The sequence below is a fragment of the Trachypithecus francoisi genome, unplaced genomic scaffold (assembly GCF_009764315.1).
Source record: "Trachypithecus francoisi isolate TF-2019V2 unplaced genomic scaffold, Tfra_2.0 Lachesis_group1, whole genome shotgun sequence".
NCBI lineage: Eukaryota > Metazoa > Chordata > Mammalia > Primates > Cercopithecidae > Trachypithecus > Trachypithecus francoisi.
In genome coordinates this window covers 102,196,428-102,213,958 of record NW_022681454.1, presented here as the reverse complement: position 1 = coordinate 102,213,958, position 17,531 = coordinate 102,196,428, and the positions used below count along the sequence as shown (strand labels likewise).

The window sequence follows — 17,531 nt, the reverse complement described above, 5'->3', positions numbered from 1 at the left end:
CCAAAGGATCAAAAGTCAGGTTGCCACTCACAACCTGGGACAACTTGAGCATTAAAACTAATAATAATAGTGTTGAATTATAAGTCACTTAATAAAATAAAAATTTATGAGTTAATACTGTCGGTAAATAAGGAAATAAAAAGAGGAGAAAAAAACTTTCTTACAGAAGAGTGGCAACTAATAAATATAGAGGGTGTCAGTTGAAAATCACCATTTTGTAACTATCATAGGCAAGAAGCATCCAATGAATATAAACTAGTGAGTGCAAGGTTGAAAAGAAACAAGTTATTACATAGTCTCAAAGTATCTCTCTACAAATTACTTATTAATTCAATAAAGCTTAACCAAATAGCACTGTGTGCAAACTGACATAATGTGCCTCCTGATAGGCTGCACTGAAAATAAAACATCGCATCTGTGATATTCCTGCCCAAAATGCATAACTTGAATCTACTCATGAGGAAAATCAGACAAATCCAAATTGAGAGACATTCTATAAAAATATGGCCTGAACTATTCCAAAAATGACCATGTTATGAAAGACAAAGGCTGTAAACTGTTTCACCTTAATGCAACTAAACGTGCCAAAAATCTGTCAGACTATAGGTTACATAATAATGTGTACTAAATTAAACATCCTGTTTGATAACTATACTATAAAGATGTAAAAGAATGTTCTGTTTCGGCTGGGCGCTGTGGCTTACACCTGTAATCCCAACACGTTGGAGCCCGAGGCGGGCGGATCACGAGGTCAGGAGATCAAGACCATCCTGGCTAACAAGGTGAAACCCCATCTCTACTAAAAATGCAAAAAAAAATTAGCCACGCGTGGTGGTGGGGGCCTACAGTCCCAGCTACTCCGGAGGCTGAGTTAGGAGAACGGCGTGAACACGAGAGGCGGAGCTTGCAGTGAGCCAAGATTGCGCCACTGCACTCCAGCCTGGGCAACACAGTAAGACTCCATCTCAACAACAACAACAACAACAACAACAACAACAAAATATATATATAATATATATATAATGTACATTAAATCCTCAGTTCTCTTTTCTTGAAACTAAAAAATCTCAATTATTTCAGCCTTTGAAATCTACATGAGATAAAAGAAATTAAAGACTTTCCTAGATAAAGCAGAAATTTGGGACGTTTAAAAAAAGAATCTGTAGTTTCAAGTCATTCAGTTTAATAAAAAATAATTGAGTATCTAGCTCAAGGAGTCCTACATTCAAAGAGTTCACAGTCTATTGAAGAAGAAAAACATGCACATAAATAATTACAGTGTAATAGAAGCATAATATAAATACAAAATATGAAGTATAAGAAATTACAGGCCGGGCACGGTGGCTCATGCCTGTAATCCCAGCACTTTGGGAGGCCAACGCGGGTGGATCACAAGGTCAGGAGATCATGACCATCCTGGCTAACATGGTGAAACCCCATCTCTACTAAAAATACAAAAAAATTAGCCGGGTGTGGTGGTGGGCACCTGTAGTCCCAGATACTCGGGAGGCTGAGGCAGGAGAATGGTGTGACACTGGGAGGCAGAGTTTGCAGTGAGCCGAGATCGCCCACGGCACTCCAGCCTGGGTGACAGATCAAGACTCTCTCAAAAAAAAAAAAAAGAAAAAGAAAAAAGAAAGAAATGAAAGAAATTACAAAAGGTCCAGCCTAGGCAACACAGTGAGACCTCTGTCTCTACACAAAACTGAAAAATCAGCCAGGTGTGGTGGCATGCACCTGTAGTCCTAGCTAATCGGGAAGGTAAGGTGGGAGGATTGCTTGCACTCAATAGTTAGAGGCTGCTGCAATGAGCTATCATTGAGCCACTGCACTTCAGTCTGGGTGACAGAGTGAGACCACGTCTCTAAGAAATAAAAAAAAAAAGTAAAAAAAACAAAAAAGAGAAAGCACTAACAGGATATCAAGAGGTAGTAATTAATGTGACTTCCATATGAGGAAATATTTAACATTCACAATTTCCTAGGCACTGTGCTAATTGCTTTCCGTATTAATGCACTGACTGTACCAACAACTCCATAAGGTATACACTATTATCTCCATTCCACAGATGAGGCAACCAAGGCACAGAGAAGATGAGTATCTGGCCATGGGTTATCTAGCTAGGTAGTTAACTAAATTTCAGGTAGGTTGACTCCATAGAGAAGACTTAATGAAGGAAACAGCATTTGAATTGATCCTTAAAAGGCAAATATAATTTCAACCAGCAAGGGGACTGGGAAGAAGAATATTCAAGGCTGGAAGAAAAAAGGAGAGACATGTAAATAGTAAATATAGGTTGTATAAAAGAAACAGTAAAAAGTTCAAGGGATGGTAGATAAGATATGGGGAGAGAAACGGGTAAGAGCAGAGGATGGCAGATTGGATAGGCCTAAAAAAAAATAGCTTCTATAATGAGGATTAATACAGCCTTTATTAGTAAAAAGAATAGTTATTGTAATATGCACCCAAATCTTGATGTAATTCAATGAATTCAGTATAAGGAGTCAGTCGTTGAGACATCCAAATGAACCAAGTACCAATAAAATCTTACTATAATACAGGTTGTATTAGAGATTTCTCCTGACAGTACAGAAACATACATCTTAAGAGTGTTTTCATAGTGAACCTTCACACCCCTACATAGTTTTATTTCACAAAGGTCCTATTATCATGCAATGTTTGAAATTACCAGAACTGAAAACAACAAACTTAAAATGCCACAATTCTGCCTTACTTTAACAGACTGTAAACCTTTTAAGAAACAGTGAATGTAATGTGAGTAAACCCTATAGCCCTGCTGTTAGAGTTGCTTCTTTGTCATAATATTATGAAAACAACATGATCCAATTAGAGGGATGCAATGAGTAATATATTCCATGGACTCCGTTAGATATTAACTTCTAACCAGAAAAACGACCAGCCATGAATGTTTAATGTGAGATCTCCTTCAGTTCGTAGCTGATGTAATTGTTTGCTCATACTAATAAGTGAAAATATTATTTTGGCTCCAAGTAAATAAATTATGGATAAAGCAAAACATTTAGAAAACTCTGTTTTCATTTCTTGATAAACATAAATATTAATGAAAATTGGATTTTTAAGTTTAGTAAATTCTAAGTTTAGTTTGTTCAAAATCAGTATTATAACGTAAGTGTGTACAGTCAAAAATCAATTGTAAGTACCATAAAAACATTTAAATTTTTGAAATGTCAGAAAATATATAAAATTAAAACACTAACAAATTATTTACTATCTTTGCATACAATTAATAAAGGACCAAAAATTCAATTTTATTTGTCATAGTATTATGACAAATTCATGTATAACCACAGAAGAGTCTGAATAGCCAAAGCAATCCTGAGCAAAAGGAACAAAGCTGAAGGCCTCATACAACCTAATTTTCAAATATACATATACATAATTTTCAAATATATTTATTTAAAAACAGTAAAAACAATTTTATTTTTATAAAATATCTTTGGGGCAGAAATATTAATTCTCCAACATGATCTTCTTCCATACTGAGAGAATTCTAAATTATTTCCTTGATTAACAGAATAGAATTGACCCGTAAGATACAGGCAATATTAGGTAGTATCACAAAAAAAAAGAATATGAAAAGGGAAGGCAACTACTTCAAAGAGGATTAAAAATTAAAAATTATATATGGCTAAATATAAAACTAAAGAATAAGTGAATAATTGAAGAAATTGAGCTATTCTAAAGAATTCTCTATCTAAAAAACACCTAAAATGGTATTTAAAATTAAACAAGCATCCTTTACATGTCTAGGTGGGTTTCTCAGAATAAGGAAAATTTATAGAGCTTTAAGAACGTGAGGCGGTAAAAAGTTGGGGGGATTGCTGAAAATTTATATAATAAGTCTTGAACTGACACTATGGCTGCTCTGAGGGTATTTGCTAATAATAGGGACCTAGACTTTAACAGTAGGACAAAAAGAGGCCAGTCCTTCATCCCAGCATGATGGAGAGTTGGAACAAATATCACTACCTGAAAGCAGAAACCTTCAAAAGCTATATTCCCTCTGAAAAGACACATGAAAAAAGTTCTACCCAACAACAAAGGAAGATGATAAAAGGTAACTTGTCTGTTTAAGTCTCAGTTTTAGATGAAAAAATGTTTAAAGAATCTGTGCTTAAGAAGCCCCTAGCACTCCATATGCCTGAGCCTCCCATACCCCCACCACAAAAACAGCCTAAACAACTAATAAATAACTACATCACAATGAAAATGACTAAAGGAGAGTGCTGGAGTACATCAAAGAAGTAACAGAAATGCAGTTGAACACAGAGAACTGAAGGAAACACCTGGTCTCCACCACCCTACTCCCCAGCAGGGATCAGATGGGAATTCGGAGGAACTTCTCCCCATGGGGAAAGGCTAGCAAAAGGCAAGCAAAACTACAGTCCTCACTCCAGTAGTGAGGACTATACTTGTTCAAAGTGTTGATCGGTGTAGTGAAGCCCAGCTGAAGGAGCTGCCTGTAGTCCACATAGCCGTCTTCCCACAGAGAAGGAGCTGACAGTATGCCTTGCAGCCTGGGGCCTATGTGGCTACTGCACAATGCCATCTTCAAACTGGAACTACTGTTGGAGTGTTGCTCGGAGGCAAGTACCCACAATATCCCTTCATTTCTGAGGCTAAGCTGCTGCCAAACCACTCTTGCCCAGTGCCCTGACATCCCCAAGCCTAGCTGTGACCTGCTCTTATACCACTCCCTGTAGGTTCAAGCAGTAGTGGAGCTGCTTCATGCACTCCTCCTAGTCCCCACTCACAGCTAGAGCTGAAGCTGCGCACTCATTCCTGGAGAAATGGTGTTCTGGCAGAATCGTTCCATCCTCAGTCATGTCTGCACCTGCTCTTAGGGGACTGAGCCGAAGCTGCACACTGCCTCTAAGGAAAATGATGGCCTGAAAGAGCTGTTCTAAAAATCTCTCCCAGTCTTTGCTACACCGTGCCTCTCTGTACCAGAACTGAAGCAACACAAGACATCCCAGGTAAATGGGGCTTTGACCAAGAGCAGTCATACCCCTCTGTGTGTGAGCTGAAAAAGTACACAGTCTCTTGGAAAAACAGTACCTTGGCCACCAACTGCAGTCATGTCTTCCCAGTGCCTATGCTGAAGCAGTGTCCTACCTCCTAGAAATAGACCAATTATGAGTAACAAGATGGAATTAGTAATAAAAAGTCTCCCATCAAAGAAAAGCTTAGGACTTGATGACTTCACAGCTGAATTATACCAAACATTCAAAGAAGATCTAATACCAGTTCTTCTCAAACTCTTCCAGAAAATTGAAGAGGAGGGAATTACTCAAAACTCATTCTATGAGGCTAGCACTACCGTGATACAAAAACTAGACAAGAATACAACAAAAAAAGAGAAAATTATACAAGAGAAAAAGAAAACTATAGGCCAATATCCCTGATAAAGAGTGATGCAAAAATCCTCAACAAAATACTAGCAAACAGAAAATCCAACAGCACATTACAACACTCATTACCATGATCAAGTGGAATCTATCCCAGGAATACAAGGATAATTCAACATATGCAAATCAATAAATCAGATACATTATATCAACAGAATGAGGGACAAAACTTATGTGATTATCTCAATAGATACACCAAATGCAGTTGATAAAATTCAACATCCTTTGTAATAAAAACTCTCAACAAACTGGGTATAAAAGGAACATGCCTCAACATAATAAAGGTCATATGTCAAACCCATAGCTAACATCATACTGAATGGGGAAAACTGAAAGCTTCTAAGAACTGGAACAAGACAAAGATGCCCATTCTCACCACTCCTATTCACCATACTGAATCCTACTAAGTCCTAGCCAGAACAATTAGGCATGAGAAATAAAGGGCATCCAAATTGGCAAGGAAGAAGTCAAATTGTCCCTATTTGCAGATGACACAATCTTACGTATAGAAAAACCTACCAAAAAGCTCTACCAAGAAACTCTTAGAACTGATAAAGAATTTCAGCCAAACTGCAGGATACAAACTCAACATATAAAATTCTGTAGCATCTGTATACAGGAACAGCAAACAAGACAAATGAGAAAAAAAAAAAAATGAATTTAAAGAAGTGAAAGACTTTTTGAGAAAAACTATAAAACACTGATAAAAGAAATTGAAGAGGACACACACACAAAAGACATCCATGTTCATGCATTAGAAGAATTAATATGTTAAAAATGGTCATAGTACCAAAAGTCATCTACAGATTCAATGTAATCTCTATGAAAATATTAATGACAATCCTCACAAAAATAGAAAAAATATCCTAAAATTAATGTATAACCACAGAAGAGTCTGAATAGCCAAAGCAATCCTGAGTAAAAGGAACAAAGCTGAAGGCCTCATACAACCTAATTTTCAAATATACTGCAAAGTTATAATAACCAAAATAGTGTGGTACTGGCATTAAAAACAGACACATAGGCCGGGCACGGTGGCTCAAGCCTGTAATTCCAGCACTTTGGGAGGCCGAGACGGGCAGATCACGAGGTCAGGAGATCGAGACCATCCTGGCTAACACAGTGAAACCCCGTCTCTAAAAAAAAATACAAAAACTAGCCAGGCGAGGTGGCGGGCGCCTGCAATCCCAGCTACTTGGGAGGCTGAGGCAGAAGAATGGCGTAAACCCGGGAGGCGGAGCTTGCAGTGAGCTGAGATCCGGCCACTGCACTCTAGCCTGGGCGACAGAGCAAGACTCTGTCTCAACAAAAAACAGACACATAGACCAAGGGAACAGAATAGAGAACCAGAAATGAATCCACTTGTCTTTGTCCATTTGTATATTGCTATAAAGGAATATCTGGGGCTGAGTAATTTATAAACAAAAGAGGTTTATTTGGTTCACAGTTCTGCAGGCTATACAAGAAGCATAGGGTCAGCATCTGCTTCTGATGAGGGTCTTAGGAAGCTTCCACTCATGGCAGAAGGCAAAGGGCAGTAGGCATCACATAGCAAAGGGGAGCAAGAGAGAGAGAGTAGAGGAGATACCAGGCTTTTATCAACAACCAGTTATCACGGGAACTAAGAATGAGAACTCACACATTACCATGAGGATATCACAAAGCCAATCATAAGGAATCTGCTCCCATGAACCAAATACCTGCCTTGAGATCCCACTTTCAACATTTGGGTTCAAATTTCAACTTGAGATTTACAGAGGACAAATATCCAGTGTATCTCTACTCATTTATAGCCAACTCATGTTTTACAGAGGTGTCAAGGACATTCACTGGGGAAAGGACAGTCTCTTCAATAAATGGTACTAGAAAAACTGGATATCCATATGTAGAATAAAAGTAGACCTTATATTTCATCATATACCAAAATCCACTCAAAATGGATTAAAGACTTAAATGTAAGACCCAAAACTATAAAACTACTAGAAGAAAATATAAAGAGAATGCTTCTAGACATTGGACTGGGCAAGTTTTTATGAATAAGACCATAAAAGCATAGACAACAAAAGCAAAAATAGACAAATAGAATTATATTGAACTAAAAACCTATATAGCAAAGGAAACAATCAACGAAGTGAAGAGACAACCAGCAGAAAGAGAAAAAATATTTGCAAACTATTCATCCAACAAAAGATTAATATCCTGAATACACAGGGAATTCAAACAACTAAATAGCAAAAATAAATAAGTAGTCATCAGGAAAATGCAAATCAAACCCACAATATCTTCTCATCCCAGTTAGAATGTCTATTATTAAAAAGTCAAAAAATAACATGGTGAGGATGCAAAGAAAGGGAAACTCTTATATACTGTTGGTAGGAATATAAACTAGTACAGCCATTATGAAACACAGTATGGACTTTTCTCAAAAATGAAATTAGAACTATTATAGGATCTAGCAATTCCACTGCTGGGTATATATCCAAAAGAAAAGAAGTATCTACACTTAGTGAAGAGATATCTACACTTACATGTTTATTGCAGCACTATTCACAATAGCCAAGATATGGAATCAACCTAAGTGTCCATCAACAGAAGAAGAGATAAAGAAAATGTGGTACATATATATGATGGAGTACTATCCAGTCATAAAAATGAAATAAATCTTGTCATTCACAGCAACATGGATGAGCTTAGAGGACATTATGCTAAATAAAATAAACCAGACACGGAAAGACAAATATCACATGTTCTCACTTATATTTGGAAGGTAAAAAAAGTTGGTCTCAAAGAATTGGAGAGTAGAATAGTGGTTACTAGAGCCTGGAAAGGACAGAAGTTGGTTAATGGATATAAAATTACAGCTAGATAAGAAAAATAAGTTCCTGGGTTCTACAGCACTGTTGGGTGACTATAATTAATAACAGTTCAAATAGCTGGAAGAGCAGATTTCAACTGTCCCTAACACAAAGAAATGATAAATGTCTGAGATGATGAATATGCTAATTACACTAATTTGATCATTACGCATTGCATACATATATCAAATATCACATTGTTCCCCATAAATATGCACAATTATTATGTGTCAATGAAAAAATAATAAATATAATTAAATTTAAACATTTTTTAAAGAAATTTGAAGCTGAAAAACCAACGCTAAGTGGTCTTAGGTCGTAGTAGGTATAAGCAAATATAATCCCTTTCTGTGGGAATATACCCTTAATCCAAGTCCCACAAGACACCACAGATTGAGGTAACCCCAAATGAATTCAGTCTAAAATTACAAAACTCACAGGAAAACAAGGTACCAGAAGTAAAGTCAACAGAAAAAACAAACAGCAGAATTATACCTCTATGAACATTAAGTATTAGAAATAACAAGTACAAAATATAAAATAACGATTATCTATTAGAAATAACAAATATAAAATATAAAATAACTATGTTTAAAAAATTATAAAGAAGAAAGAAAAACAAACCAAATATAATTTCCAGCAAAGAAAAATATAATCATTTAACTTAAAACCAAACAATAAAACAATATTTCTCAACAATATTTTAAACAATTGGAGAAAATGGATTATAAATTGGGCATTAGATGATCATTAAAGTTTGTTAATTTTTATTAGGTATGATAATGGCATTGTGATTATTTAAGATATCAATATTTTTAAAATATGAGTCCTAAAGTATGACATGTTACCTGGAATTTTTTTTTTTTTCAAAATATGTCAGCAAAGAAAAAACAGTAACAAATAAAACAAATGTAGAAAAATGTGAGAAATATTAAATCTAAGTGGTGTGTATGTATATATAATTTTCATAATAAAAATAAAATGAAAACTCAACTGATAGTGTAATCAGAATGTTAGATAAAGCCAAAGGGAGATTTACAGAATTATTAGACAGATCTGAAGACAGTATCCAAATTATGAATAAAACTTAAAGAGAAAAGAAAACTCACCTTCCTTTGGGCTGACTGCTGCAGGGAGAACATTCCAATCAACAGTCCAAGTAGGGCAAGGGTGGGGAGAAAACATCACTTCAATGCCCTTTTCCTAGAAAAGGAAACAGCCTCTTTCTAAATTAAGGAATTAATATAGTCTTATTATATTCTTGAAGGCTAAAAATTATATTTCTATATTGGTAAGGAGGAGGATAAATAGTAATAATCAGCTATTCCCTAAAATACATATTTTAATTAAATAAAAATACCATGTGTTGAGTATTTTGACATCACACTATCCTATTTTTTTATATTGAGATAATAAAAAGTAATGCTATTTTAAAATTATTACTAGAAGATCCATAGAAGTAATAAGCTACCTAGAAATATATTGGATACCAAAGAGAAAGTTCAGCTGAAGATGAAAATGTTATCAAAAACAATCCACACAGAAATAATAAAGAACTCTGCATATGTTCATCAAGGTCTCCGTTTACATATATGAAAACCCCCACAGCCTAAAAGCTACCACTTTAACACATACCCCAAAACACCACTCATACTAGTCTTTTATAAGCGTCTTTAATGTCACTAGAGAAAAATTTCTCTGGTTTAACCAAATGGTTCCCAATATTTTCAAGAATTAGAACCACTTTTCAATATATTAAAAAAATTGCAGGATCCTTCTCTGTCTTAGAAGCTGTACATTTGTTTATTTGATCTATGTACAGTGGCATGGCATACACATGGATTCACAGATCCCTTCCAATCACATTCCAGGTCCATAGTCCACAGTGTACATCTATATCTATATCTATATCTATATCTCTACATCTGTATCTATGTTTAGATATCTCCATGGCTCAGTTACTTTTATCTTTAGGAATAACCTATTCAAATAAAAAATCTCTGAGACTCCAGCATTAAATGCTTTGTATCCGTTTATGAGATTACTTTCCATTACAAAAACTACTTGAATTTGCGTCCCAAAGGAAACAGTACAAAGAATCTTTCATTAAGGCTAGAGATATGGCTATTGGTCTACAAGCCCTGTGCACTCATTTGCCTCCAGAAAGATAAACACATCTCTCTGACATCATCTACCTCTCTTCTATCTTCTTCAGTCTAGCCACACTGACTTTCTGCTATTTCTCATTTCATTAAACTCATTCTTACCTTAGGGTCTTTTAAAAAACACAACTATATTGAGATATAATTTATATATAATACCACACAATTTATCCTTTTAAAGCATCCAATTCAGTGGTTTTTAGAATATTCACAATTCAACCACTGCCACTATCTATTTTAAGATATTTTCATCATTTCATCATTTCCAAAAGAAGTTGCATATCCACTCAAGAGGTGAACCAGAGGTCCCTTGGCAGTGTAGTCATATAATCAAGACACATCAAAATCTAGACATGCCTCAATAACTTCTAAAATCAACTATATAATCATGTTTCATTACTTAATCAATAGGCCACAGAGCTTAGCTGAAGAGTTAAGGGATTGGTATCCTTACCAAAGTCTTCCTGTCCATTTCTAAATCAGTAAACTCTACAGAACTCAATTACTCAGTTAACTACAGAACTCAATTACTTCCTAACCCAAATAGGGAAATAAAATGAATATTTTTCCAGTGCAACTCGATGGATAACTTAAATTACTTCATGAATTTTCTATTCAAATAAATCTTCACATCACCTATTAAAAGCAAAAATATTTTTGCAGATCATTCCAAATGTTAGGGAAAGGAAAGCCCATTGTTGAAAACTTTACAATTAGTACTGCTGAAAACAAACTATGCCCCAATGAGAAAAAAATAAAGCATATGCTTTTTCTGTTTTTGAAACAAGGTCTAACTCTGTCGCCCAGGCTTGTTATATAACAAAAACATTAAAATCAAAGATTAAAGTAAAAATAAAATTAAAAGAATTCCAAAATTACAAAGTTAAACAAAACCTTGGAAAGTAAATTCAGATATTAATCTTTAATTTCTTTTCTTTTTTTTTTTTTTTCTTCCGAGATAAGAGTCTCATTTTGTCGCCTAGGCTGGAGTACAGTGGCACAATCTCGGCTCACTGCAACCTCCACCCTCCCAAGTTCAAGCTATTCTGGTGCCTCAGCCTCCTGAATAGCTGGGACCACAGGCATATGCCACCACACCCAGCTAATTTTTGTAATTTTAGTAGAGACAGGGTTTTGCCACGTTGCCCAGACTGGTCTCGAACTCCTGACCTCAAGTGATAGGCCTGCCTCAGTCTCTCAAAGTGCTGGGATCACAGGTGTAAGCTACTATGCCCAGCCTCATCTTTATATTTCTTTAACTTGAAATCATTACCCAAACTAAAAAAGGCTGACACTAAAACTTTACAACAGAAAAAGATTATGTTAAAATAGTACACTTGACCAGGTATGATGCTACCTTGGTCAATATCCTGAATATTAAAAAAAAAAAAAAGAAAGTTTTGAGAAAAAATGCTTTTTAAAAGTATATATTGTGACTTACTTGGCTCCAAAAATACATAATACATACATAATACTAAAAGTTTTAAATTTAGTATACTTCACATAAATGAAAAAAGTAGCAGAAATATGAACTGGCAAAGAGTGAAGTAAAGCTACAAATAAAATTTATTAAAAAAATGTCAACAAATGATTACAAGTTTGAGCAGAATGCTCAGCAACATTATCACATAGAATTTTTGAAAGAAAATGTTAATAACACAATTAAGTACCATTAACTTGGCCATGGTTGGTCTTGGTCCTCCTATAAATAAAGGATCGCTGTGCTCTTCTACACCTGGGACTTCACTTAAGTTTGGACACTGCTCAGTTGAGATTGTCAACAACTTTGGTAAATGGAGAAATTGGATCCCACACTTAGAAGCTGCTGTTTTTACTCTTGGCACTTCCTGAATCCTCTGGTACCAAGAGGCTAGCAATGGAAATTCTACCAGCTTCTCAGAAAATTTCTTGCAGATAATTACCTAGGTAGGAAAATAATAAAACACATTATTATATATCTTTTGTTTGTAACAGCTGCATTGAGGTAACTTTACAAACCACAACATTCACACATCTAAATGTATAGTTCAAACAATGAGTTGTAGTAAATGTATGCAGTAATGCAACCATCTAGTTTTAGTACACTTACATCACTCTTGAAATTTCCCTTGTGACCATTTGCACTCTATCTGTGCTTCCACAGTCAGTTGAAGACAACCACTGATCGGCTTTCTATGTTTATAGTTTTGCCTTTTCTAGAATTTCATACAAATGGAATCATAAAATGTGGTTTTCTTTTATCACTTAGTATTATGCTTTTGAAGTTAATCCATATAGTTACATTGACCAATCATTTGTTTTTTATTAAGAGTAGTAGTCATTGTGTGGATATACTGTATTTTCCTTACTCATTCACTTGTTGATAGATATTTGCATTTTCCCGGTTGTTGGCTATTATAAATAATGTTGCTGTACATTATAATGTAGCAGTGTTTATGTGGAACTGTTTTTCATTTCTTTGGAAATCTAAGAGTTAAACTGCTAGGTTTTATGGTAACTGTATATTTAACTTTTAAAGAAATTAAAATCTTCTCCATGGTTGCCATTCCATTTTACAATTCCCACTAGCAATCCATGGAGGTTCCAGTATCTCCACAACTTGTCAATACTTGGTATTATCAGTCTGTTTGATTTTAGTCATTCTTGTGAGTATATAGCAGTGTCTCACTGTGATTTTAATTTGCATTTCCCTATGACTAATGATGTTGAGCAACTTTTCATGTGATTATTTGCCATCTGTATATCTTCTTTAGTGATGTGTCATATGTTTTTAAGATTAATTTCATAGCATAAAAATTGGAGCAATTCAGCAATGAGAAAATGAACAACAATTAAAATGAGCAAAAGATCTGAGTAGACAACCAAAAAAGATACACAGATGGCAACTAAATATATTAAAAAATGCTCATCATCATATATCATTAGAGAATTATAAGTTAAAACAAGGAAATGCAACCACACACCTATCAGAATGGCAAAAATCCAAAAACTGACAACTCCAAATGATGGTGAGCATGTGGAACAACAGGAACTCTCATTCATTGCTTGTGGGAATGAAAAATAGTACAGCCACTTTGAAAGACAGTTTGGCAGTTCCTTACAAAGGTAAATATACTCTTACCATACAATCCAATAATTGTGCTTCAAATGAGTTGAAAATTTATGCCCACACAAAAGCCTGAACACAGATGTTAACAGCATCTTTATTTATAATTGCCAAAACTTGGAAGTAACCAAGATGCCCTTCAGTAGATGAATGGATAAACTGTCATACATCTATACAATGGAAAACAACCATCAATAGAAAAAGAAGAATATAATAATTCCAAAAAGAATCAACATAAATAACAATGGCATTTGCAAATGTCTATGAATAGTACAATTGAAAATCATTTTGGAAAATTTTACATCTTATATTCAACTGTCTATTATCTTTCATTGGTAGTATATTTTTAACTCTCTCTAAGAACTCCTGTGTAATCAACTGCATTCCAATCTGGAAACCCTTTCATCTATAATTCATGGCCATGAACACATTCCTCTGTTCCTGACCCTCAGTATACTTGATAAGTTCTTAACACACTGCATATAGAGAGTTAATTGGACAACATTGTATCAAAAACCTAAAATCCTTAACATATACTTACACAAATTAGTTTAAGTGGTTAATGGGGAAAGAATTAAAATCAGTATTAACTTCCTCAACACAAATAATGTAACACTTTTAAATTATCACAATTTAATATCTGTAGTCTATAATCATTGGTGTATTTTGACGGGTCTCAAAAGAAATTTTTCAGCTTACTGCAGAAGTGTAAAAACGGAGAGCTTGTACTATTAATAGTGATCTAAAGTTCCATATTTTTGTGCGTGTGAAGCTATCTTCTCTGTATGTGAACTATTAGGCAGAATCTAAATGATATTCCTTACCAATAATGTAAGAAGCATCTTTGAGAACCATATTTTTAAAAATTACACAATGAAGTAAGGAGAATATTTTACTAAAGAAAATAGTAAAAAGATAAAAGAGAAAATTGTAAATATTTAAAACTAAAAAAGATAACTAGCACTATTTGGAAGATTTTTTTTCAAAAGCAGCACTTAAAGTAATACTTTTATTTTTTCAAATTAGAAAAATTTGAAATTGTTCCTCCTGACACAAACTCATATATTTTTGTTTTCCCTTGGTCAGATGCTTTCTCTCTAGCACTACCATCAAATTCTATTTTCTTTAAAATTTAGAGTGTTCTTGCTTCTTTGAGAGGCAACAAATGTTGTTTCCACAGAAACCACTATGTCACAAACACATTATGACTTATGATTATGAACAGATAGATAAATAAAAAGGTCAAGTCACAGGAAATCTCTACAAATATATCTAGCAGTAATACCAGAGCATGAGATAGAAAGAAAATAAAATTAATAAGAAATTCATACACATATATTATACTGTATTTTACGTGGACTTTAAGATTAAATGAGCATAAGTAATTGATTATAAGAACAAGGACTGTATCTAACTCTCTTTGAATACTGAAGCACTTAAAACACTGCCTTGCAAATAATACCCTGCTGAGTGAATAAACAAATGATAAGGAATCCATTTATTTAGAGAATAATTCCCCCAATTAATATTTTTCAAGCTGCTATTTATCACTCATTTAGGGGTTGTGAAATCAACATAGCAGGTTTTTAAAAAATGAAATAGAAAATATCAGAGTACACATCTCATAAGTTATTTTGTAACTATTTATATATTTTTCAACATATTATTTAAAGATACACATTTATTTCTACACTTATTCAACTTGTAAAATGTATTACAATTGTCCCTCAGTATCCACGGAAGATTGGTTTCAGGACCTGTACCAGACACCCAAATCCACGGATACTCATACTCATGTCCTTGATATAAAATGGTGTAGTATTTGCATATAACCTATACACATCCTCTCCTATACTTTAAATCCTAGATTACTTCTAATACCTAATACAACATAAACACTATGCAAATAGTTATTCTGTATTGTTTAGGGGATCATGACAAGAAAAAAGTCGGTACATGTTCAGTACAGATGCAATTTTTTCCAAATATTTTAAATCTGCGGTTGGTTGAATACATGAATGCAGAACACATGGATATGGAGGGCCACCTGTATTTACTGAGTTAAAGTAAAAAAAAGTTTGAAAAATACTCTCTAAGGCACCCTGAGAGCCAAAAAGTTTATTAATTCTCTCAAGAATTCTGAATTGCTTGGAAATAGATTAGGTGCTATGGGAACGGATCTTTAGACATGATAATCACACTATAAATGTTCTCTTTTCCTCATCTTTCCTGTACTCTTCTTTTTAGTGACTTATTCTTATTTGTTAGATGTACGCAGCATCTTTCCTTTCTTTTGAAATAAAGTTGCAATTAAATAACAATAATTCATATTTAAAAGAAATTGAAGAGGTTTACTCTGTGTGACAGGCCACTCCATTTAATCAACATGCCAGGCCACTCTACTAATATTCAGACAGCTCAGAAGGTACTGAACCACATTCATTACACTCATGAAGATATATTTAAGGAAGTTGCTAATGAAAACTCTGTGAAATGAAAATTAAATTTCTTCATAAGAAATGATTACCAAATAGTTACCTGGTTCATAAGATCAAAACCATTATAAATATCACAGAGTTCTTTAAGGATAAGAAAAAAAAAGAGATAATTTATTTTTAAAACAATGGTTTTTAAAAAAACAGTACAGCTACCAAAGCAATAATAAAATTTTAGTAACTGTAGTTAATTGTCAATAAAGGGCAAAAAAAATTGTCTGAATAAAAAGAGAAGCAAGATGTTGCATCCATTCAAAATATTTCCTCCTTTGCATTCCTTTACAATCACTTATTATATAAAATATTTTGTTATTTTATATCATTTCCTTAGTCATACCTCTTTTTTTGAAAATATACTCACAGATGTTTAGGTGAGCAGTGTAAGCAGAGAAAAAACAGTAAACAACCTATCTAAATGGAAATATAATCCCAGCTCTCTGTTTTTTACTTATAAATTAGAAGTAGTGGCCGGGCGCGGTGGCTCAAGCCTGTAATCCCAGCACTTTGGGAGGCCGAGACGGGCGGATCACGAGGTCAGGAGATCGAGACCATCCTGGCTAACACGGTGAAACCCCGTCTCTACTAAAAAAAAAATACAAAAAACTAGCCGGGCGTGGTGGCGGGCGCCTGTAGTCCCAGCTACTCGGGAGGCTGAGGCAGGAGAATGGCGTGAACCCGGGAGGCGGAGCTTGCAGTGAGCTGAGATCCGGCCACTGCACTCCAGCCTGGGCGACAGAGCGAGACTCCGTCTCAAAAAAAAAAAAAAAAAAGAAGTAGTGAGTTAAAGCTAAAAGCTCTTGAGGACCTAATGCATAGGAGAAGACACGGAAAATACAAATTTACCACTAAATAAGTAGCATCTACCATTTTTGCAATATGCCAGCAAAAAGTGAGGTTCTCAATTTTATGCCAATGGGAACAAGGGAAGAGGTATTTAGTTTTGCTAAAAAATCAATTTCTAAAAGAGGAAATATGTGTGTATTTAAACTCAATTCAAAGCATTAGAAGTTAAACTGTAGAAAATCAAATCATAAGTGTTCAAATTACAATAAGGTTTTATAAAATTATAAAATGCAACCTTTCTGTCTTATAGGAGTACAATAATGTTTTAAATACTTCTGTCAAAGTGTACTTGCTTACTAGTACCACTTGAAAAATAACATACGATCTTCTAGTATTGGAACAGTAGGATTTTGCCCTAGTATAGCTATTCATTGCTACTTCTCCCATATGCTTGATACACTATCTACCAGAAAATTCTAGTAAATGAATTAAAGAGGGGGAAACATGAGTGTACATATTAATTTATTCCTTTTAAACCTAAGACTTTCAGAGGAGAGGGTATTGTCAGGCCCCTTTCCTTAAGAGGTGCTGAGCCATCAGGAGTTAACTTTGTAAAGTAATAAAGTATTTTCTGAAAAGAAAGAGCTTGCAGCAGGTTTATACATAATACCTTAGCCCTT

The 17,531-nt window shown here is 34.5% G+C and overlaps 1 protein-coding gene across 2 annotated transcripts in view; it reads right to left on the bottom strand.

The window, feature by feature from the left end:
* Window positions 1-17,531, bottom strand: part of GSTCD (glutathione S-transferase C-terminal domain containing) — a 142,155-nt gene that overhangs the window by 110,835 nt on the left and 13,789 nt on the right. For both annotated transcript variants that reach the window (XM_033214916.1, XM_033214917.1), the window contains exons 4-5: window positions 12,138-12,389; window positions 9,415-9,508 (exon numbers count right to left, since the gene is read on the bottom strand). In XM_033214916.1, coding sequence (XP_033070807.1) covers window positions 9,415-9,508; window positions 12,138-12,389 — 346 coding nt within the window. The remainder of the gene's footprint in view (window positions 1-9,414; window positions 9,509-12,137; window positions 12,390-17,531) is intronic.